Below are 22549 nucleotides of genomic sequence, written 5' to 3' on the forward strand. Positions count from 1 at the left end.
TTGGGCTATTATTTTCTGAGCCTCAACAGAGGGAAAAACAAAAAAGACAAGAAGGAGGAAGTGCAGAGGCAGAAAAAGAGGGTAATAATAACTACCATTTTGTACTGAGCACCAGGCATCCTGCTGCACGCATTACCTGGCTTCACTCATTTAATACAACCCTAAAGCTGGGCACTGTCTTTACAGATGAGAAAACTTAAGTAAGAAGTGACTTGCCAGGTCATCCAGCTAGTATCTGGCAGAGCCAGGGTTCCTCCAGCTCAAAAGAAGAGCTCTAAGAGAAATACGAGGGAAGAAGGTTTTTAATTGTTGTTTTAAAGGGCCAGCATAGGCGCTGGAGAGGAAAGGAACGCATATGCAAAGGGTGGAGAAACAAAAAGTGATGTGAAGTCAAGAGCCGAGGAGAAGGAACTGCAGGGGAAGCAAAGCGAAAAAAAGTTAAGAAACTCCTTGAGTACTGCAAGGACTTTAAAATCCAAACCGCATAAGAAGGTCAGAACTAGGAAGACAACACCCATGTGTCACGCCCCGCCCCGGGCGGACGGCAGAGACCGCCTCACGCCAGGAGGAAGCGGAACTTCCTCACCGCAGAATCGCTGCTTCCGGTACAGTCCGGAAGCCTGTACGGAGAAGGGGCGGGGCAAAAACTGACCGCCCAATCGGAGTGACGCTCTAGTCTTGCCGGGGTACTCGTGGGGTAACTTGCTTTGGGGAGCTAGCGGTATGGCGTCGGGCTGCAAGATTGGCCCTTCCATCCTCAACAGCGACCTGGCCAATTTAGGGGCCGAGTGCCTCCGGATGCTAGACTCTGGGGCCGATTATCTGCACCTGGATGTAATGGACGGGTAACTCCTCCTGGCTCCGGTCCGGCTTGCCGCGCGGGGGGCGGGATCAGCGCACCTTTATTGAGTGCCTGTTGGATGTACCGCGTCCCTGTGCCACCGAGCGCCTCACTCTGAACGCGATGCTAGAAGGGGAGTTGGGTAGGAACCCTGGAGGCTCTGGCAGGAGCAGAACTGTCGCGGCGTCCTGGGTTGCGGCCGGATCCCAAACCTCAATTCCTCCCCTCCCCCCCACGTAACGTGTGGTCTTCCATCACTTAGGACCCGGAAGCGACCTAAATCTTTAGGACGTTTCTTCACTTTCAGCTATAGAAACTGAGGCCCAAGGGGAGAAGCATGACTTGCCCAAGCTCATATAGCTAGTTAGTGGCAAAGCTGGGGAGACAGACTTCTGTAACGATTAAAGTTGGCACCTGCAGCGAGGTTCCCGAGTTCTGCCACTTGCTGGGTTACCTTGGACAAGCCACTAACCTCATTGAGCTTCAGTTTCATAATTTGAAAAATGGAACTACTAATAGAACCTACCGCTTAGGCATCTTTGGAAGATGAAATGAGCGAGTACATGTAAGGTTTACAGTGCCTGGCGTATATTAAGTTCTCTGTAATTGTTAGTTACATCATTATTAAAAGTCTGATTTCCTATTTTCTCTTCAGGCACCCTGCTCTTCAGGGAGGTCAGTTTTTTGTAAGTAATTTTTAAGCACTGTAGATACAGCACATAATATTGTTTGGAATCAGGATATTAGTTTCTGAAGTTGGTGATAGAATGAGGAAACAACCCCACAGAAAATAGTAAGACTCCCTCAAGATTACAGAAGATTGTGACAGACTTGCAGCTTCGCCCTTCCTGGGTTTGCGAAGTAGTTCTCTGAGCCCCACTGTTAACTGACTATAAAAATCATATCTTGAGTGGGGATGGAAAATAAATTTATTTTAAATAGGTAAAAACTCTGTGTTTCCTCATTCAATTTGCAAATTGGTGTTATTTTCAAAAGGTGATGATTTCCTTTTCTTTTTAATGTTAATCTGACTTTGAAGAGTTTTATCTTCCATTGCTCTATGTGGTTAAATGTATTGTTTCTCTTTTGCATTTTACCCAGTTACCTTAGGAGTCCACCCAACTGATAATGACAGAACTTTGACCGTAGAGTACTAAGAATAGTCCACATGTGTAAGAAGTTTAGTAAATATTATCTCTCACAAAGGTTGGCCTTTAGTTGGCCATTATATGTAATTGTACTTATTTACTTCATTTTTGACACCTTTGCTTGAAAGCCTTAAACTGTCACAGGTAATATCCTGAGTGTGTACCTCAAAGATAAGTAGCTACATTTTTATGCCAGAGTAAACACCTGAAGGGTCCCAGGATGGAATAAGCTACATATATATTTGTGAATCTGTTTGACACAGAAAGCAATTTGGTTTTAATTAAACTGTGTTTGAGTAAGTTAATGGTTGGTGAAAGTAATTGTTTCAGTTCACCAGTCAGGATTAATGATAACCATAATAGCAGTGTTTATGAGCACTTGACTATTTCTGTTCTGGCGTTTTTTGTGTGTGAATTAACTCACCCAGCCGTTTGAAATTGATGTTATTACCACCAGCATTTGACAGCGAGGAGTTGGGCACAGAGAGGTTAAATCATCTGACAGTGGTCTCGTAACTAGAAAATAGTGGAGCCAGGGTTGGAAGCAATGCAGCAACTTGTGTTGTCTCAAATTAAATGCTTCCTGTGGGTCCTAGGCTTACAGGGAATGATTAAGACATTCTTTGGCCTCAAAAAAGCAACTAATAATTTGTATACTTATTTTTGTTAACTGTATACTTATTGTTGTTAACTTATTTCATGTCTCTCCTGCTCCCCTGTAAGCTTCCTGAAAGCCAAGTTTTTTTTTCTTTTTGCTCACCTATGTGTTCTTTGCTGGAAAAGCACCATAAGGAGCTTAGTTATCATTGGCTGAATGAATGAATGACTTAATCATAATAGGAGGAGTCTCTCAGGAGTCACTTTTGTCCCCTCACAGCTCTATGGCAGACTGAGCTCAATAAGATAAAGTATTTACTATAGATCAGAGTTTTGGGAACAAAAAAATAAAAAATAAGTATTTGTTTTTTATTTATTCCTCTTTCCCTTTGCCAGGAGGTACTTTGGTTTGGAAAAACTGAATTCTGCATACACAATTTTAAAATTATTTCTCTTTTAATCTTCTCTACTTTCTGAGTTAAGAGCTGTTTTTATTCCCCTTTTGCAAAGAAGGAAACCAGTGTAGGGAGGTTCAGCTTCTTCCCTGATGTCTCACCAGATTCAGCAGAGGCTGGCAGAGCTGGTGCCAGGGCCCCTACGTGATGTGCTGTGGTGTCTACTAGGCTAGGGCTATGAAAGTGCAGCCACAATGTCCCTTCCCTCCCAGGACTGCCTTCGTGGTTTTTTTTTCCTGGCCCCTTTTTAAAATCTCATCCAACATTACACTTTGGATGTGCTTGTTGTTTTCTAGTCTCCTCCCCACCAAGACCTCCAATTTCTCCCCTGATTACAACTGAATTTCTTCATTTAGAAAGTCAGAAACCGGTTTGGGGAGTACTGTGGAAGATGGAGCACTGGCATGATTGGATATGTGAAACAAAGGACAAATGGATTCTCTGGGGAAAAAAAAAACTAGAAAACACATAAATACATCATGACAGGACAGTGACTAGAATGTGTTCATCCTAACCATGGGAACAGAGCAAAGAATTTCTAAATTAGCAAACTAACTTCTAAATTAGCTACCAGGATTTAAAACTGGGACGATTTCACATTTCTGACTTTCGCTGCATTTCTCACTTTTGGGGGAAAAAAACAAACAAAAAAACAAAGACTTCCAGCACTGGGTCCTCAGTCTTACAAGGTGACACGCGCTGGAGCTGACAGGGGCAGCGTCACCTTTAGTCACCCGGAATGTACTTCATTTGACGCCTTTCCCTATCTGCTCTGTTTTGCTCTTTGATGTTATCTACTAACCCCCAGCAGCATTTGAGTTTGTGATTCCTGATTCACAGGAAGATTGTTTTCTAGTTACAGTCCTGTACCTTTTATAGCGACTCTAATCCTCCTCTTACCATCTTTGCCTTGTTAGGAGATAGGGTAAATGGCTTGATCTGTCTGCAGTAGATTGTGTTAGAATTATGTAAGTAAAGCTTAGGAGTGATGATGGAATGTGAGAGAGCAAATTGGTTGTATTACAAAAAATTATAGTGTAATTCCAGTGAGTCCCTGGGAGAAAGGAATACCTTTTTATTGTATTTTATTTCTTTCACAGTTAACTGACTCCAGAAAATAAAGGAAAAAGAGGCAGAATAAGATAATGATGAAGCATAATTTTTAATGAAGTTTCTCTCCATTAAAGTGAAATAATTAAGTGTTTTCCAAGCTGGTCTGTTAACTCCCTCTGGCATTTGTTAAAAAGTCAGATTCCTGGTCCTCTTTAGAGTCAGTAGGCTGAGGTAGAGACTGTAAATACATTAGAACTGCTCTCATCGTTACTGTTTGGTAAATTTGGGACACCCTGACTTCATGCTTAGGATTGTAGCCCTTTTTTGTTATGGCTCAGCATAGCCTTTGGGTTTTTTTGAGACTACTGTTGCATTTTTGTTCTTCCAGTATACTTTGTGAACCTAGCATTTAATTGATTTTCAAAAGCACAAATTAAGTCACATAACTGTGGGGATAGTATTTTTATACGTTTTGTTTAGGTTTTCCCAAAAAAGTAGAAGTGTATTTTTTTTTTTGGTTCTCGTGTTTACTCAAGAGGTGGATGTTATGCTTTTATTTTCATGATAAATGAAACCTACTGTTAAGACAACAAAACTATTTCCCAGACTACACAGCATAATAAAAGAACAGTATGTGAAATTCAGATCTTTAATTCCAGAGTTGTAAAACATTCAATAGGCCTTACTGCCTGCTTCTTTGACCCTTATTTCAAGTTTTAAGTAAACACATAACATCTTATCCACAGCCCTGACAATCATTGCTCAGGCAAATGGTAGAATCACCTTTTTAATGATAGAAATTAAACCTCCAAAGACCAAGGTGTAATGAGTGAAAGTGTCTGTACCCCTCCACCTTACCTGTCCCTCTCCGATGTGTCCTGAATCCTTACCTCTCTCTCTTCAGTCTCTTCTCCGCTAGACTTGTTCCCTGTTTGTTTTGTTAGTTGTTGTTATAGGGACAGATGAGCATAGTAGTTAAGAGCCTGGACTTGGTAGCCATGGTGCCTATGTGTAACTCCTGCCCCCAGTGCTTACTGGTTGTGTGACCTTGGGCCTCTGTTCCTCATCTGTAAAATACAGTTAATAAAAGTACCCACCTCATAGGGTTGTTGTGAGGTTTTAATGATTTAATATATAGAAAGTCTTTAGAATTGTGTGTGGTTCATGTATAAGTTTGGTTTTTATTAACACTCATTCTACCTGTCATCTTAACTGTAAGACCTTAAACATAGTTTGTATTTTAACTCCCCTCCCACACACCTAATCATTTAACAGATCCGATCAGTTTTGCCTGTCTTGTCATTCTTAGTGTTCCTTGCCGCTTACCAAGTGGCAGTTGCAACTACCCACTCTCTTGTAATGTTTTTCCCATTCTGTCTTATTTATTAATATTTCTTGCTCTAAGATCTTACTTCATATTTCCAGCAGGACAAAAATCCAGACAATGAGCTTGGCCTTTGATGCCTTTAATGTGCTACTACCCACCTCCCATCTTTTTTTTTACACTGGCCAAAGTTGGTCAATACCACTCTCCACGTCTTTGACTATAACTTGCTTGTTTCTGCTTTTGCTTCATTTTCAGGGTTTGTTTCTTTTCCCATGTTTATAAATCCTATTTTGTAAATCTCATGAACTTCTTTCTTAATGTTCTCTAATACTTGCTCTTATTTTATGTATATTTTGTCTATAATGACATGTTACCTGCCTGTTATTGTATAGCTTTTCTTGTAATCCTCATATAGGATAATACCTGCTGCTTTAACAAAGCCCAGATTTCAGTAGCTTAGTTCTAGTTTCTCCTTCATGTAAGAGTTCAGTGTGAGTGTTCTTCCATTCTGTGTCTCTTCCATTCTGTAAGGGCTTTGTTGGCAGAAAGGTAAAGTGGCAATAGGAAAGGAATTCTCCTTAACCTACCGGACTCTGCAGTGACACACATTACTTGTACTCACAGTCCGGTGGTGAGAGTTAGTCACATAAGCCACTTAGATGTAAAGGGAACTGGGAACTGGGATGTAAAGTCACATGGGTCGCTTGAATGTAAAGGGAACTAGGCATGAGAAAGAAGGTTTGACTCAGTTGATATCCCACTGACAACTATACGATAGCAGTAGGGTTGTGAATTCTGGTGAGTCATTAGCTGTCAATCTCTGTCATCTCTTGCCAGTGAGATGGTAAGCTCCTAGGAAAAACAGGAACTGGAGCATATTTCTTTACAAAATAGTATTCTGAAGCACCTAGTATGGTACTTGCATATAGGAGATTTTATTATTATTATTATTGTTTTTATTTTTTATTTTTTGAGACGGAGTCTTGTTCTGTTGCCCAGGCTGGAACGCAGTGGCGCAATCTCGGCTCACTGCAATCTCCACCTCCTGGGTACAAGCGATTCTCCTGCCTCAGCCTCCCGAGTGTCTGGGATTACAGATGCACGCCACCATGCCCAGCAAATTTTTATATTTTTAGTAGAGATGGAGTTTCACCATGTTGGCCAGGCTGGTCTTGAACACCTGCCCTTGTGATCCGCCCACCTCATTCTCCCAAAGTGCTGGGATTACAGGTGTGAGCCACTGTGCCTGGCCCTGGTTTTGTTAAATATTTAAGTGAACTAGTGATAGAACAAAAAGATTAACTGGAGTAAGGTAAAGGATAAGTACCGTGGGTCTGGTAGACTTGATTTGTTTTGTTTTGTTTTGAGATAAGTCTCGCTTTGTCGCCCAGGCTGGAATACAGTGGCACAATCTTGGCTCACTGCACTCTCCGTCTTCCAGGTTCAAACGATTCTCCTGCCTCAGCCTGCTGAGTAGCTGGGATTACAGGTGCATGCCACCACTCCCAGCTAATTTTTGTATTTTTAGTAGAGACAGGGTTTCACTACGTTGGCCAGGCTGGTTTGAACTCCTGACCTCAAGTGATCTGCCTGCCTCAGCCTCCTAAAGTATTGGGGTTACAGGAATGAGCCACTGCACCCAGCTGGTAGACTTAATTTGAATCCACTTCACAAATTATTAACTGAGTTACTTAAGGATTTTATTTATCTTGTGCTCTTCAAAGGGGATAATAATAGCATCTACTCTATAAGGCTGTCGTGAAGATGAAGTGAAGTAAGTTACAATGCTTGGCATGTAGTAAACCCTCAGTGAAAGGTGGTCATTATTAATAAACACATCACGTTTCTTTATTAGTCATCTTTAAGAAAGTTCAAAGAAACTGTCATTTAATGCCCTGTGATAGAAGTGATTAGAAGTAGCCACAGGCCTCCTGAGACAGACTAGGATTCAGATCAATGTTAAGAGTCCAGAACTTACTAACTAGTGTGTGACTTGGGCAAGTCATAAAGCCTGAGGGTTTCTGATTTTGTCATCTCTCCATTTCTACCTGTCATGGGTTATGAATTACAGAGTCAAATCATTATGAAAATATATGTGACATGATTTGTTGAAATGTCAAGACATTACCTAGTAAAACCAAAATGACCCAGTATTTTTAGTATTATTTAATACTGATGATTAAGTATTAAATTGAAAAACATTGCACACAATCCCCTCAACCCGTGTCAGAATTCATATTGAGAGAGATACAGAAACTGAATTGAAAACATTTTCAGAGTAGATTTTGTTTGTCTTGTAGGCATTTTGTTCCCAACATCACCTTTGGTCACCCTGTGGTAGAAAGCCTTCGAAAGCAGCTAGGCCAGGACCCTTTCTTTGGTAAGTGGGTGTTATACCATCTGAAGCTGGATGTGTTGCTCAAGTAAAGGAAAACTGGATGGTTGATTTTTTTAACTTCCAAGTTCATCTGGCACCCTTTCCCCAACTTCCCTATGCTGGGTCTTCATTGGCCTGACTCCAGTAACAAGCCAAACTTCTTCCTGCCTCTGGGCCTTGGCTCATCTGCGTGGAAAGGTAGTAGCTTGGCTGGCTGCCACATCTTTGGGCCTCAAGTCATTTGTCAGTTCCTCAGAGAGACCTTTTTGAGCGCCCTCTCCCAAGTTAACCTTTATCCAATTATCTTATCACCTGTTGATTTTCCTCTGAGAACTTCCTTTGATCTGCGATGACTTTTATTAGACTGTAAACTCTGAGGGCAGGGATTGAATCCACTTTATTTACTGTGGTTTTCCTCAAGCTAAGCATAGACATGATCAGGGCTCAGTGTAATTGTTAAATGAGTTTATGAATCAGTTGATTTATGGTCCAGAAGCCATTTGTTTTGTGCAAATTGGAGCTTTCTACAAGTGGTGCCTAAATATTCACTCCAATGTCATAGTACAATGTAAATTAAGATTTTTAAGATTACTTAGTGGCCTACAAGTGATTTATATTAAGTTAGCAATGTCTCACCTGTCAGATCTCTTAAACATGAGAAATTGTACACTTTTTTTAAGTAGTGTTATTTATTTTTTTCTTTTTTTAAAAAAAGAGACTGAGTTTTGCCATGTTGCCCAGGCTAGTCTCAAACTCCTGGGCTCAAGCAATCCACCTGCCTTGGCCTCCCAAAATGCTAAGATTACAGACTTGAGCCACCACGCCTAGCCTAAATAGTTTTTTAAATGTAACTTAGAATTTAGTAGAACTTAGATTCTTTTTAATCAGCATATTGTTGACCAGTTTTATGAAGGACTCTGTGCTGTTCACTATGGTAGTCATAAGCCACATGTAGCTACTAAAATTAAATAAACTTAAGTTCATGACCAGAATGGCCAACATGGTGAAACCCCGTCTCTACTAAAAATACAAAAATTAGCCAGGCATGGTGGCGCACTCCTGTAATCCCAGCTACTCAGGAGGCTGAGGCATGAGAAGCTCTTGAACCTGGGAGGTGGAGATTATAGTGAGCTGAGATCATTCCACTGCACTCCAGCCTGAGTGACAGTGTGAGACTACATGTCAAAAAAAAATTTTTTTTTTTAAATTAAATTACATAAACTTAAAAATTCAGTTTCTTATTCACATTAATCGCATTGCAAGTCTTCAGCAGTCACATATTGTGCAGTGCAGCTATGGGACGTTTCCAATATCACAGAAAATTCAGTTGGATACAGTCTTCAGCCTCTGCATAGGATCCATCTACTTTGAGTACACCAAAGAAAATGTACATTATTACCTCATTTATGTGGCATGAGGAAACAATGTTCCACCAATATGTTCACCATTTTGAAATTTCCAGATAATGGGATATAGTCCTCTGATTATCTAAACTTTTTCTTAAGCCACAGTTAGCTTATATAGCAGATACCATGACTTTTCCTATGAATTAAGGTTGTTCTCATGACCATGAGAGGTGGATGAAATACATAGCATTGTTTGCTTCCACTGTACAATCAATGGCCAGAATCCTCGCTTCTGGCTTTCTTGTGTGAATTTTTTTAATGCTTTCTTTTTTTTTTCCTTTTTGCTCCCTTTTATTTGGGCTCCCATTGTCACACCATACTCTTGTCTATATCATTTCCTGTCAATGTCTTTCCTTTTAACAATCCTGTGTTGCTGCCACCACACACAATCTGCTTTTTCTTGTTGTTTTTAATTTGTTGATAAACTTGCTAATTAATATTTCTAGAATTTTGTCTGAAAGATAAATGAACTCCATTTACTTTAATGTTTGGGTTTTATGACCCTTGTTTTTTGGTTTTTGGCTTTCTGTTGTTGTTGTTGTTGTTGCTTTAAGAGACAGACTCCGTCTATTACCCAGGCAGGAGTACAGTGATACAATCATAGCTCGCTGCATCCTTGAACTCCTGGGCTCAAGCAGTCCTCCCGCCGCAACTATAGCTAGGACTACAGGTGTGTGCCACCACACCTGGCTATTTTATTTTATTTTTTTTTTTACTTTTTGTAAAGATGGGATCTCCCTGTATTGCCCAGGCTGATCTTGAACACTTGGGCTTAAGCCATCCTCCTGCTTTGGCCTCCCAAAGTGTTGTGATTGTAGGTGTAAGTCACTGGGCCCAGCTACCTTTGTTTTTTATATTAAGAAACATTTGTTTAATTCTTGGATTTTGGTTGTTGGATAATTGATACATGAATGTATTCTAGGACCAAGATTACATGTTGTGTTGTATATGTAACGCTAACATTCTTAACTCTTCAGTTTTCATATTGAGTAGAAATAAATGTCTAAGAAATAAAGTGATAGGGAAAAGTCTGTTCCTGTTATTGTCTAAATCAATGATCCTCAAGTACTTTGTATAAGGACTCACACAATTCCTTAAGACCCTTGCAGGTCATCCGTGAGAGTATATCAAAACTATTTTCATAACACTAGGAAATTATTTGCCATTATTTCTACTGATGGTACAAAAACATTGATGAGTTAGTTTGCTTGTGCCTTAACCAACTCAAGGCAGGGACTATATCAGGAATTGTTATATTCATCATCATGCATTTGCAATAAATATCCTTGATGAAGCAGTACAAATTAATAAATCTTGGTCCTTGAATACATGCCTTTTTAATATTTTGTGTGACAAAGTAGGAAGTGCTTATAAAGCACTTGTGCTGCATTGCTGCATATTGGAACATAATGGTTTTCTCAAGGAAAACTACTTGTACCATAGAGGTATGATCTGAACTAGCTGCTTTCCTCCAGAACACTATGTTTTTTTGAAAGAGCAACTGACAGATGAACTATGGTTTTTCAGACCTGGCTATTTTAATGACTTTTTAAAAAAGTTAATGAGGCTGAGTCTTCAAGGAAAGATACCTTGTCAGTTTTTGTTCCCAAAATTAGAATTTTGAAGAACTTGTGTATCTTACCACTGTGGATTTGATAGCGTCCCAACAGTTAACAAGCTTTTCTGATGAGATCTGTAGTTATTTTAACAAATGTAATTTTGGGGTACTATGGAATGAAATCTGTCACTATTTGTAAGATGTGTGTAACTCAGTAAATCAGTACTTAATACCCATTCAAAATACAAGACAAACAATGGGTTTTAATGTACCAAAGATTGAAAAGCTTATTGATAGGGTTTACAGAGTGCACATTGCAGCTCACCTTTATAAAATGACCACTCAGCACATTTAAGGTAGGCTAGGCTAAGCTATGGCGTTTGGTATGTTAGGTATATTAAATGCAGTTAGACATAACAGTATTTTCAATTCAGGATGAGTTAATTGGGATGTAACCCCATTGTAAGTCATAGAACATCTGTGTTACAACAGATTGGATACGGAACAGATGTGAGAATATAGGTGTCTTCTATTAAGCCAGACACCGAAGACTTGCAAACATGTAAAACAAACAATACCACTCTTAATTAATGTGTAATAGAGTTATCTTTTTTGAGACAGTCTTGCTCTGTCGCCCAGGCTAGAGTGCAGTTGTAGCCTTCATACCTCATTGAAGCCTCAGTCTTCCTGGGCTCAAGCAGCCCTCCCACCTCACTCCTCCCCTCTACTAGCTGGGACTGCAGGATCACACTACCATGCCTAGCTAATTATTCTGTTGTTGTTGAGAAGGAGTCTTACTACGTTGCCCAGGATGGTCTCAAACTGGGCTCAAGCCATCCTCCCTCCTCAGCCTCCTAAGATTATAGGTGTGAGCCACCGTACCTGCCAAAAATTACATGCTTTAAAATGTCTTAGTTTCAATTTCTTATACATTAAATATCTATAAATATAACCCATATCAACAGAAGTTTCTTGGGGTCATTATTAATTTTTAAGAGTGTGAACTCCTGGGCTCAAGCAATCCACTTGCCTTGGCCTCCCAAAGTGCTAGGATTACAGGCTTGAGCCACCACACCTAGCCATATATAGTGAATTTTTTTTTAATGTAACTTAGAATTTAATAGCACTTAGATTCTTTTTAATCAGCATATTGTTGACCAATTTTATGAATAATAGATTATGATTGTAATAGATAATAGAATGATAGAATGTTTGAGAATTGCTGATCTAATGTTAACTGTACACAGATTTGCTGAACTACTGACTCCCTGAACACCATAGAAATTCTCCATTGAGGGTTGCTAGTGGTTACTGGATGTTAGAGATTGAGTAAGGATGACATAGCTAGCAGTCTGGTAACTTATGGAATGAATAGAGTAGGTATTTTCAACCAGCTTGAATTTTCCTTGTTTATAATTCAAAGAATAAGAAACACCAGATTTAATACCTTTTTTAAAAAATAAAGTTTTACCTGTTAAAATATGTTCTAATTTAGGCCGGGTGTGGTGGCCCATGCCTATGATCCCTGCACTTTGGGAAGCCAACATGAGAGGATCACTTGTGGCCAGGAGTTAAGCGAAACTTCTTCTCTATTTTAAACAAACAAACAAAAAAAGTTCTCATACAATTACTTTTGGTGGATTAGAAATACAAATGTTAATCTTGACTTTATTCGTCAAGCTTTATACTCTCTTTTTCTGACTTTTTTTTTAAAGGCTTTGCTGTATTTCATAATTGTTCTGGAATGTTAGAATTTTTTTTTCTTAGGTATAGCTTGGCTGTATCAGAAATGTGCTTCCTCTAGCAAAATAAAAAACTCAAAACCTCTCCTCACTACCATTTATCAAACACAGGATTCTTCACAGTGTTATTTCTTGGTTTAGCTTGTTTTAAGCTATCCTCTCCTTCTCATGAAATGCATTATGTTTTAAGTCAAGATCTTTAAGCATGCCATGCCCATTTTCACCTTATATGTTTATATGGATCAAGCTTTAGTATTAGGATGAATATCAGGTTTCTTTTAGTCAACATATCCTTCCCCCTAAATTTGTTCTTGTAGTCTTTTGCCTCTCAATTAATGGCAGTTCCATTCTTCTAGTTAATAAGTCCAAAATCCTTGATGCCATTTTATTTTCCTCTCATCTGTCTATCCATGGAGGATCTTCTCGCCCTCCACATCTCATCCATCCACAGCTGTCTTTGCTCTTATTTCAGAACATATCCATCCTGAATTGCTGCCATCATTTTTCACCTGGGTTATTGCTATCGTAGCTTCCTCGGTGGATAGTATCTTGTCACTTCACTGTGGTGGTTTCTCCCAATGGCCTGCAGAATGCCGTAGGGTTTTTCCTCACCACGTGCTTCCCTGACCTCTGACTGGTGTATCTCCTTCCCCAGGCACACCAGCCATATTAACTGCCTACCTAGTGTGCATTTTACTTCCTTATTTTGTTTATTGTTTGTCCCATTAAGAATGTAATCCCTGTGACAGGAGAGTTTCATGTTTTTGCTCTAACCCTAGGACCTAGAATAATTAATAGTACAGTAATTGCTCAATAAATTGAAAGAAGAAATGAAAAGAATCACTTAATCTTCCTAGAGGAAACTAGTCTGTACGGATAATATGACATATTCTTTAAGTTTCGTAGAGTGGCATTTCCTGGACCTGGACCTAGATTTCCTGATTTTTAGATGTTAACTTTTATATACAGCACTGTATGGTTTTGTGGGAAAAGGGTTTTGTAAATGAATTTAAATAAATCCTTGTCTTCAGAATAAGAGGAAACTACCTATACTGAATTATAACTATGGAAATAATGATTTGTGTGATGCCCAAAGAGTTCATATCCGAAGTGGCAAAAACTGCATACAGATTGGCTTCCAATAGCATGAACCAGGTATTTTTCAGTAATATTTTGAAGTGTCTTTTCTTTCTAGACATGCACATGATGGTGTCCAAGCCAGAACAGTGGGTAAAGCCAATGGCTGTAGCAGGAGCCAATCAGTACACCTTTCATCTCGAGGCTACTGAGAACCCAGGGGCTTTGATTAAAGATATTCGGGAGAATGGAATGAAGGTAAGAAACCAGTGATGAGTGTTTTGTAACATTCACTCTCAGTTGGGAAGATTTGCTGGAAACAGGAAATTTTCTCTTTTTTTGAGACAGAGTCTTGCTCTGTCGTCCAGGCTGAATTGCAGTGGCACAGTCAGGGTCCATTGCCTACTTAAGCAGCTGTTCTTCAGCTATGATGCCAGGATTTAACTTCTTTGTCAAATAGCATTTATATATTCCACTAATATTTTCTGAAAGCTACTGCTTGTTGGAAATACTTACATTTAATAGTCTTGTTAACTTTTGAAAAATAAGAACAGATATTTCTACTGGGCCTGCTATGCCACAATAATGTAATACAGAGGGAATTGTAAATGTCAGTGTGATATAGCATATTTGTGTCTGTTACAGGTTGGCCTTGCCATCAAACCAGGAACCTCAGTTGAGTATTTGGCACCATGGGCTAATCAAATAGATATGGCCTTGGTTATGACGGTGGAACCGGGGTTTGGAGGGCAGAAATTCATGGAAGATATGATGCCAAAGGTAAAGGAAGTATTTGATTTTGGGGTGAGGCTGTTACCGTGTGTTCATTCAGTAAGCATTTATTGAAAGGCTTATATATTTAGGCATAACGTGTTCTGAAGGTGAGGAGATGGGGATGCTTCCAGATCATTCTAATACAGTATATAATAGATGCTGTAATAGATTTCTGATTTGGAAATCAGAGAAGTATTACGTCTTTATCTTGAAATTTTCTCCTTCTTTGAGACAAAGTCTTGCTCTGTCACCTGGGCTGGAATGCAGTGATGCAATTAGGGTTCATTGCAGCCTCGACCTCGTGGACTCAAGAGATCCTCCTGCCTCAGCACCCTGAGTAGCTGGGACTACAGGTGCACACCACCATGCCCAGCTAATTCTTACATATTTTAATAGAGGGGAGGTCTCACTGTGTACCCAGGCTGGTCTTGAACTCCTGGGCTTAAGCTATCCTCCAGGCTTGGTCTGCCAAAGTGCTGGGATTAGAGGCGTCAGTCACCATGCCTAGGAGTCTTGAAATTTTCTTTTGAAATTGTTATCTCTGTAACTTAAATCTCTTGGAAGTTGTCATTGACTATTGAGGATTTGTCTCTCTTCTTTCCATGACACACAGTCTCTGTAAAGACATTACAGATTGCTGTTTGCCAAATAGAACAAAGCCTGCTATTAAAAACCAAGTATTCCCCAGTAATATGTTGTATTGGTATAGTTATTGTGTGAGACAGTTGGGAGTTTTAATTGCTAATTTTGGCTGTTGGATTTTTTTGTTTATTTGGTTGTCTACCCCCCCACCCCCACCAACATATCCACTTTAGGAGTTACTTATTCCTCATGTATATATCTAGGTTCACTGGTTGAGGACCCAGTTCCCATCTTTGGATATAGAGGTCGATGGTGGAGTAGGTCCTGACACTGTCCATAAGTGTGCAGAGGTGAGATTGCTCTTCAACTCTGACTAGACCAATTTCCTGTCAAGTATGTCTCTAGGACATTGTCTCATGGGCCAGCGATTCCCTCTATGGTTCCTAAGTTGACTTTCTTTCTTGGAAAAGTATTTTTTGTTCACATGTACAACTAGGAAAATAAACAGCATAAGTGAATTTTTTTTTTTTTTTCTTTTTCTGAGACGGTCTGTCTTTGTGGCCCAGGTTGGAGTGCAGTCGTGTGATCTCTGCTCACTGCAATCTCTGCCTCCAGGGTTCAAGCGATCCTGCCTCAGCCTCCTGAGTAGCTGGGATTACAGGTACCTGCCACCGCGCCTGGCTAATTTTTTTAATTTTTAGTAGAGACAGCGTTTCACCATGTTGGCCAGGCTGGTCTCGAACTCCTGACCTCAAGTGATCTGCCTGCCTCGGCCTCCCAAAGTGTTGGGATTACAGATGTGAGCCACTGAGGCTGGCCCATAAGTGGATATTCTAAAATCACATAAATTGTTAAATAGTAAATCCTGGTTGTCTCAGGAAGGCTGAAGAAAGTTCTTTTTTAAAAAATAATATGTTGAATTTCAGCCCTTTGGAAGATCATTAAGTTCCAGGGCCTTGGAAGTGAGAAATTTTTCCAAAATAGGGAATTAAAAGATACCTCCTCTCCAAGGGGGATGAAAGTAGAGAAATCTAATTGACCTAATTATTACATTATTCTTTAGAACCTATATATTACTTAGTTGTTCCTTGTAAGAACTTGCTAGAACCATTTTTGATTAAAATTTAGGCCTGATACCCCTTTGGCTGTCTCTGTATACCCCTTTGGCTGTCTCTGTATACCTCTTTGGCTATCTGTATACAAATAAAAACTTTTTTTTAACTTTTTTTTCAGATAGCTAATCTAGCATAGTCAGGCTCCTGAGGATGCCAGCCCTCCTGGTAGCACCACAAGTGATTAAAATAAAACTCACATGACCTGCTTTTCTTTCACAGTGTGGTGTATCTACTTCCAGGTTCTTGTATAACTGTCACACTTTTCTGCTTGATATAGACCCATCAAAAGCTTGACAGTAGTAAATACTTATGCAGGAGGGGCTGGGCAGATGATGACTGAGCTCATATCCTTTTGACTGCTTGTGGAATTGCTTTGTACAAACTGTGCTTTGCCAATATACTACTCCTGCTTTTATGCCAGAGGTTGCCAAATTTTTTTGTGAAAAATCAGACCTTGGTGATGATCTTAAACAGCAGGATATGAAGAACTCCCACAAGCTTAGCATTCCAGTAATGGAACACTAGGCATAAATGGGTTAACTGAAGAGATATTTGCAGTGTTAACCCTATAAAACTCACCTTTATAATTTCTATGAGGAATATTGTTAGAAATGCTCATACATAAAGTGACACTGTCTGGAAAAATTTTCCTCAGCCTGTGGTTCTCCCACTTCTCCCTCTTTGTTCTAGCAGCGAATCACAAAACAGATTGGGTTTCCATCCTCAAATCAAATCCTAGGAAGCTCAGAGTTAAATTTGGACCCAATTTTTTAGCTTTTCTTTTTTCATTTCTTTGCTTCCATATTTAAACATATGTTAAAAACTTTTTTAAAGCCACTTCAAAACCATTCTGGAATGCAATGACTTAAGTATAAAGAGAGACATTCATTCCATTTTTTGACATAAAAATGAGAAATCACTTTAATTTTGCCGTAGTTTATGGATAATTTCACATTTTAGCAATAATTGTCCTTTCAGGAACACTCACAAATTAAGAATATAAAGTTTTTTTTTTTTTTTTTTTTTTTAGTAACTATAGAAGCATTGGTGGCATATGGGAAAACCTTAGTGGGCTTTGAGGAGTAAAGGCTTTTAAACCTTATCTAAAGAGTAGCAAAGATACCATGTAGATTATTAAGAGTTGGTTTACCAGAAAGGTCAATGATTTCTTAGACACATTTAAAATAATCTCACATCCTCATTTGTGAACATTTTAAGTTTTTCTTATTGAACTAGGTTGCTTAAATCTGCTTAATCTCAAAGTGGCTCTCATATGATTGAAATGTTGACAGATGCAAGGGTAGACACTCTAGTCCAGGAATTCTGTTTTAGGTTTTTCTCCATTTTCCTCTGAGGCATAACCTAACTGTTTACTTCTTCCAGGCAGGAGCTAACATGATTGTGTCTGGCAGTGCTATTATGAGGAGTGAAGACCCCAGATCTGTGATCAACCTATTAAGAAATGTTTGCTCAGAAGCTGCTCAGAAACGTTCTCTTGATCGATGAAACCATAAGGAGCCCAATGTTTCTGTTCATGAAATCTCTCTTTTACTGGAAAACAGGAATATTGACTACCAAATCATAATGCAATTGAAGCTGCACTGCTTTTTTGAGCAGTTATTCATTCCAGTGATTAAAACTGATTGTGCAGAATATTCTAAGAGGTTAGAAATTGGTGTGTATAACTACATTTTAGTAATGCAGCTTAATGATTAGTGAGTAAGATACTGTTTTATTGAGAGACTTGATTTTATAAAGAGTAAAATACGGCTGTATTAAGGTTACAAACAGAAAAGTGTCTTAATGCTTAAGGAGGGCATATTGACTACACTACAAAAACAAATTTTGTCTGTACTTCTGAAAAGAATTTTGTTGTTTCTCAGCTGTTTTCCAAAAGCAAAGGAAGTCTTCATGGTTTTTTTCTATTTCATGTTATTTGTGATTTGTTTATAAGTTTGGGTGGGATGGCATACCATATTCTTGGTTCTTAAAATCTATCACTTTTAACCTTACACTTGATGTGTGAAAACTATAAAAACAATGTATGAAACCCAGGGGTTCTAAAATACAAGCATAGATTTTTTCAGGGTGTTTTGTCAAAGCAGGTTATTCAGTGATTCCTCCCCACCATTCTTAAGGACGTTAAATAATGCTGTTGTGTTAGCTCTGAGTAGAAGGGAAAAAGTAAAACCTCTGGAAGTAATATTGGGTTGAATTCTGACCGCCCCTTTCTAGCTGGACCTTTAACAAATCACCTAATCTTTTTTGCGTTTCTCCTAACTCATTTATACATTAAATGTAATTATAACAACTGTGGGGTTGTGTTGAGAATTAAGAGGTAACACTGTATACCTAAAGTTTCCAGTACTAGTCCCAGAATTTAGAATATGCTCAATACAAAGTAGATAGCATTATATAAGTTTATATTTCGTGAGTTATAAAGTACTTTATATATTCTCATTAAATCTGTAAATCACCTCTATAAGTAAGTGGCAATAATAAAGCAGATATTTTGTCCCCATTTAAAAAATGAAGAAATTAATGCTCAGTAGTAGGATGGTACCCTGAAAGGATCTGGGAAGTGGTAGAATTTCTGGTCTGTACTTTTACAGATGGAGCCCTTGGGAGGTCGGTTAGGTAAAAAGCTTTTTACTTAACATTGTCTTATTTCCAGTCTAATTTTACACTGTAGCAGAACCAGATGGCTGGGAATATTCTGGAACTATGGATCTTGACCCCAAGGATATATTATTTTATTCCAAGAAAGATCAGGTAGGCGAAAAGATGACAGGATGCAGAGTCAATCCATAAACTAAATATTTATAACTGTTCTGAATTATAGAGAGTCTAAAAATATGTGTCAGCTATTTCATTCCTGTAAATACTCTTGCTGTGTTATAAATATGGCAGGAAATATCAGGACCAGTATCAATAGACTTCTTGAGGCTACTATAAGTTTTGAGAAATAAGGTTCAAAAAGTAAGAATGCTAACAGTTAAGCTTAGACTAGAGCTTGCTTGGGTTTCTTCCTGCATTACAAGGTAAAAATTTGTTAATGTTTGTTTTTAATTTCAGCTTAGGAAAGCTTTGTGCCACGAATAGGTCGCATTTAATAACAAGCAACACAAGGTATATAGAAATAACTTTAATTAAAAAACTTATATAGAAGATTATAATATCAGATGTGACAAAGATTTGAGTTCATCTGCCTGGACAACTTGGGTTTGTCTGGCTTTTGTTTTATTTTTCTTTAAAAATAAATGTACAGTAAAACTACAAGCAAAGTTTGTCAGTATTGAATTTAGATTTTTTTACCCCTTAAAAGGACTAGTGTAATTTCCAATCTCTAACAAAAACTTAGTGTCAAATCTCACAGATTAGGCCAAATGGCCAATATTTTCAGTTATGTGGGTAGTACAACTTGAATAACCTTTTACATGACAAAAGTGATGTATATAAATTGTTCTCAACTTTCACATAGAAAAAATGGTTTTATAGCTTCAAAAGGAATTTTCTTTCATATATACTCTTTAGTATCCAAATATTGAAGCTTTGTTTTTTGAAAATGTTTAATTCCCAATCTAGGATGCAAGCAAGAATATATGTTTATTTGAATAGAGTAAGCTATGGCAAAGAATGACCAAATTAGCTAGAAATAGAAATCAGCCAGAATTACTAATTTCTTGCTAATCTAGAAATACAATCTTTTTTTTTTTCAAATTTTATACTGATAGGACTTCACTGTTTGTGGCTCATTTTAAATTGGTGTCTTCATGAGACACATTAATTGGTAAAACTCAAATTGAGTTTTCAGAGATGTGATAGTATTAAACTGCACCAATATTTAACTCAAATTTGCTTGCTTTATTTTGTTAGGAGTAAACAGAAAGTAGCCTGTGTCCAAAGGTATCAATGATTTTTGAATAAAGGAGTTTTGTGTTATCTGGTATATAAATTTCTGTAAATAACTTCTACTGTTGGTTAAACATGTTGAACAAAAAAACAACAAAAAACTTAATCTCTATATTCAGGATGTTCAGATGTCTTTTATCAGTGGAAACCTGTGTTTTATCTATACTGCAGCTTATGTTTCATAGGGTAGTTCATACATGCATTTCCAAGGGGAGTGGGTCATTGCCAGTGTTTCAGAAACTACATAGGGGGATGTGTGTGTGTATGTTTTATACACACATATTTGTATATTCTAATATATTATTAAGGCAATTTTAATGAATTACCATGTATATAAAAAAATAGCTGTCACTTGGCGCACAGGTTTGTATGTATGTGTATATATGTGTATATATGTATGGTGTGGGTACATAGTCTTAAAAATTACCCAGTAAGGTGATTTGACATCAAGTTACAGCAATTAATATCTTGGTGTTTGTAAGTTGCATGATAAACACAAATGACTACCACTTGTATGTAGATGAAAACCTGGTTACCCTGGTGGTTCCAGAAGGAAAAACAGACTTATCTTGCCTGTTTCATAAACAGCATAAAAGATTAATACATGCAGAACATGCTCTTATTCTGGAGGGGATGGGGGATTCTGAACAGTGCTTTATTTCCTCCCATCTTTCCTACATTTACATAGTTTTCTTAACCTGTTCCCTGTCACCTATTTTTTTTAACATTAGTAAGTTCTAGATCAAAGGTTTTGTATTCTTCCATTCCATCTGACTGCTTTTTTGGATGGTGGCCATTCTCTGGTACACTGGTACCGAAGATTTCACCATGGAAAGCTGTGCTTGACCATTCAACCTGATCCTTTTTTTCATCTTCACATAATAAGGCTGCCATGTCTTCACCCTTCAGTGGAAAAGCCCGTCGTTCCCACCACAAAGACTGAAAGGGGAAACATTTTCAGTTAAGTTTCAACTAATTTGTTTTGTTTAAATTCATCTAACAAGTAATCTGTACATGTCTATAATTATTGTTCTGTTCTTTTAGCACATAAATGTACAAATTTTCATTTCAACTTAAATAGCAACTCAAAAGGGAATATACTGAGAATTCTTGAGTGACTTTTGGTATTTATTTCTTTACTTTGCCTCTGCCAAGAAGAGGAAATGCTGCCACAGGCAGTGGTCTTCATTTCCAACCTAAGAGCACTTTGGGAAAGTGTTCTCAGGTTTGATATACTTCTACAATGTCTTCATTTTCATTATTAAAGGTACCTATTAACTTTTTCTTTCCTGAGCTTTCTGCAACTTGCCTATTAATTCTGTAATCTCCATTCCATTCTAGATCTAGTTCTTTTTCAGTGTCTATTTATGAAGAAAGGTGTAAGAATTTTACGGATGCAGTGTTAGAAAGCAGTACCTTTAAGGTAGGAACTGGGTCTGGGGTGAGGCATGTAAAAATCTTAAGATATGAGGAGAAAGAAATAGCAGCTAACTTTGGCCATATAGCAGGTGCTATTCTTCATTAATCAGGTTTGTTTTGTAATGAAACTTTGATAGTACCTCCATTCTCTAATAGATGAATGAGTACTTGGAAGTTCACATTGACTTGTTACACAAAGTGACTGTAGTTAGTAGTGGACATAAAATGCTGGAATACAGATCTTCTCTACCTAACTATCTTATTGAATTTGTTATGTAATGATGTAATAAAGAAAATTAATTTTTTCAAGTAGTTTCTACAAACAAGTAGTTAAAAGGCAAGAAATGGGAAGTTTAATCATATATATTGCACTTACCTTGGTTTCTTGGCTTTGCTTTAAAGAAGGTAAGCCATATGCACACAGATCCTGGTTCTCTGAAGGAAGCTCAGGAGGACTTGCAGCAGCACATTGCTGACTGCTACTAAAGTTATTAGGGTATTCTTTCAAAAGCAAGTCATGTCCTTCAACATTTTTACTGTAAGCTCTAGCAAGAAAATCAGGAAAACACAATTATTCGTTATTTTTTGAGGTCTTGGACCTCAAAATTTATGGACAACCAAGGTATCACTGAGTCAAGTTAACTTGGTAACTTTAAACAGTTTTGCCCAAAGATTTTTAAAAATTCCTCTGGTGCTATTTATTACTTTCGTACTCAGAGGATGAAATAGTACTTTATGAAATATTTTACTGAATTACAATAGGGGGAGGGGTGTTCTTGTTGTTTATTTGGTTTGTTTTGTCTTTTGTCTGACTAATTAAACAAAAGATACTCCTTAACTAAAACGACTACCAGACTTCACACAATCTTGCTTTTGAGTTTTGGATCTTTTAAAATGATCAAATGTATAATAAATATAAAATAGCAGGTATTTTCTCACATAATAATTATGTCTGATTTACTTCCCCTTCCCTCAAAGCTCATTTGTGTTTCTAAAAGTATTTTAGGCTTTTTTGCATTTTAGACTAAACAGGTTTCTTGAGAAATTTTTTATTTTTTAAAGAAAAACATATTTTGGAAGTAGTGATGTTAAAATGGATTACCTAAACTCCAGTCCCCAGTGTGAGGTCCATTATTAAAGTAGATTGAAATGAACTACTTCATATA

General features: G+C 38.0%; 2 protein-coding genes across 11 annotated transcripts in view; one reads left to right on the forward strand and one right to left on the reverse strand.

Annotated features, from left to right (window-relative positions):
* Positions 1–624: 624 nt before the first annotated feature.
* RPE (ribulose-5-phosphate-3-epimerase) lies at positions 625–22321 on the forward strand. Of its 4 annotated transcripts, XM_017889362.1 has the most exons (7): positions 658–845; positions 7722–7801; positions 13700–13839; positions 13932–13978; positions 14220–14361; positions 15201–15287; positions 17436–22321. In XM_017889362.1, the coding sequence occupies exons 1-7, from the start codon at positions 724–726 to the stop codon at positions 17556–17558; spliced, it is 741 nt and encodes a 246-aa protein (XP_017744851.1). In that variant the 5' UTR covers positions 658–723; the 3' UTR covers positions 17559–22321. The 4 variants fall into 4 exon arrangements, with proteins under 4 accessions (XP_017744852.1, XP_017744854.1, XP_017744853.1 ...); XM_017889363.1 differs by lacking the exon at positions 13932–13978 and having other exon boundaries at positions 625–845; positions 14227–14361; positions 17436–21064; XM_017889365.1 differs by lacking the exons at positions 13932–13978; positions 17436–22321 and adding an exon at positions 15864–15944 and having other exon boundaries at positions 625–845; positions 14227–14361.
* Positions 17988–22549, reverse strand: part of KANSL1L (KAT8 regulatory NSL complex subunit 1 like) — a 150280-nt gene continuing 145718 nt past the window's right edge. For 5 of the 7 annotated variants that reach the window (XM_017889356.1, XM_017889358.1, XM_017889357.1 and 2 more), the window contains exons 14-15: positions 21760–21928; positions 19183–20903 (exon numbers count right to left, since the gene is read on the reverse strand). In XM_017889356.1, the coding sequence (XP_017744845.1) occupies positions 20673–20903; positions 21760–21928 (400 nt within the window). In that variant the 3' untranslated portion in view covers positions 19183–20672. Of the gene's footprint in view, positions 20904–21759; positions 21929–22549 lie in introns of all 7 variants that reach the window. The other 2 variants (XM_017889361.1, XM_017889360.1) reach the window with 1 other exon arrangement.

Source organism: Rhinopithecus bieti, unplaced genomic scaffold (genome assembly GCF_001698545.2).
Source record: "Rhinopithecus bieti isolate Rb0 unplaced genomic scaffold, ASM169854v2 scaffold_17939, whole genome shotgun sequence".
NCBI classification, from domain to species: Eukaryota; Metazoa; Chordata; class Mammalia; order Primates; family Cercopithecidae; genus Rhinopithecus; species Rhinopithecus bieti.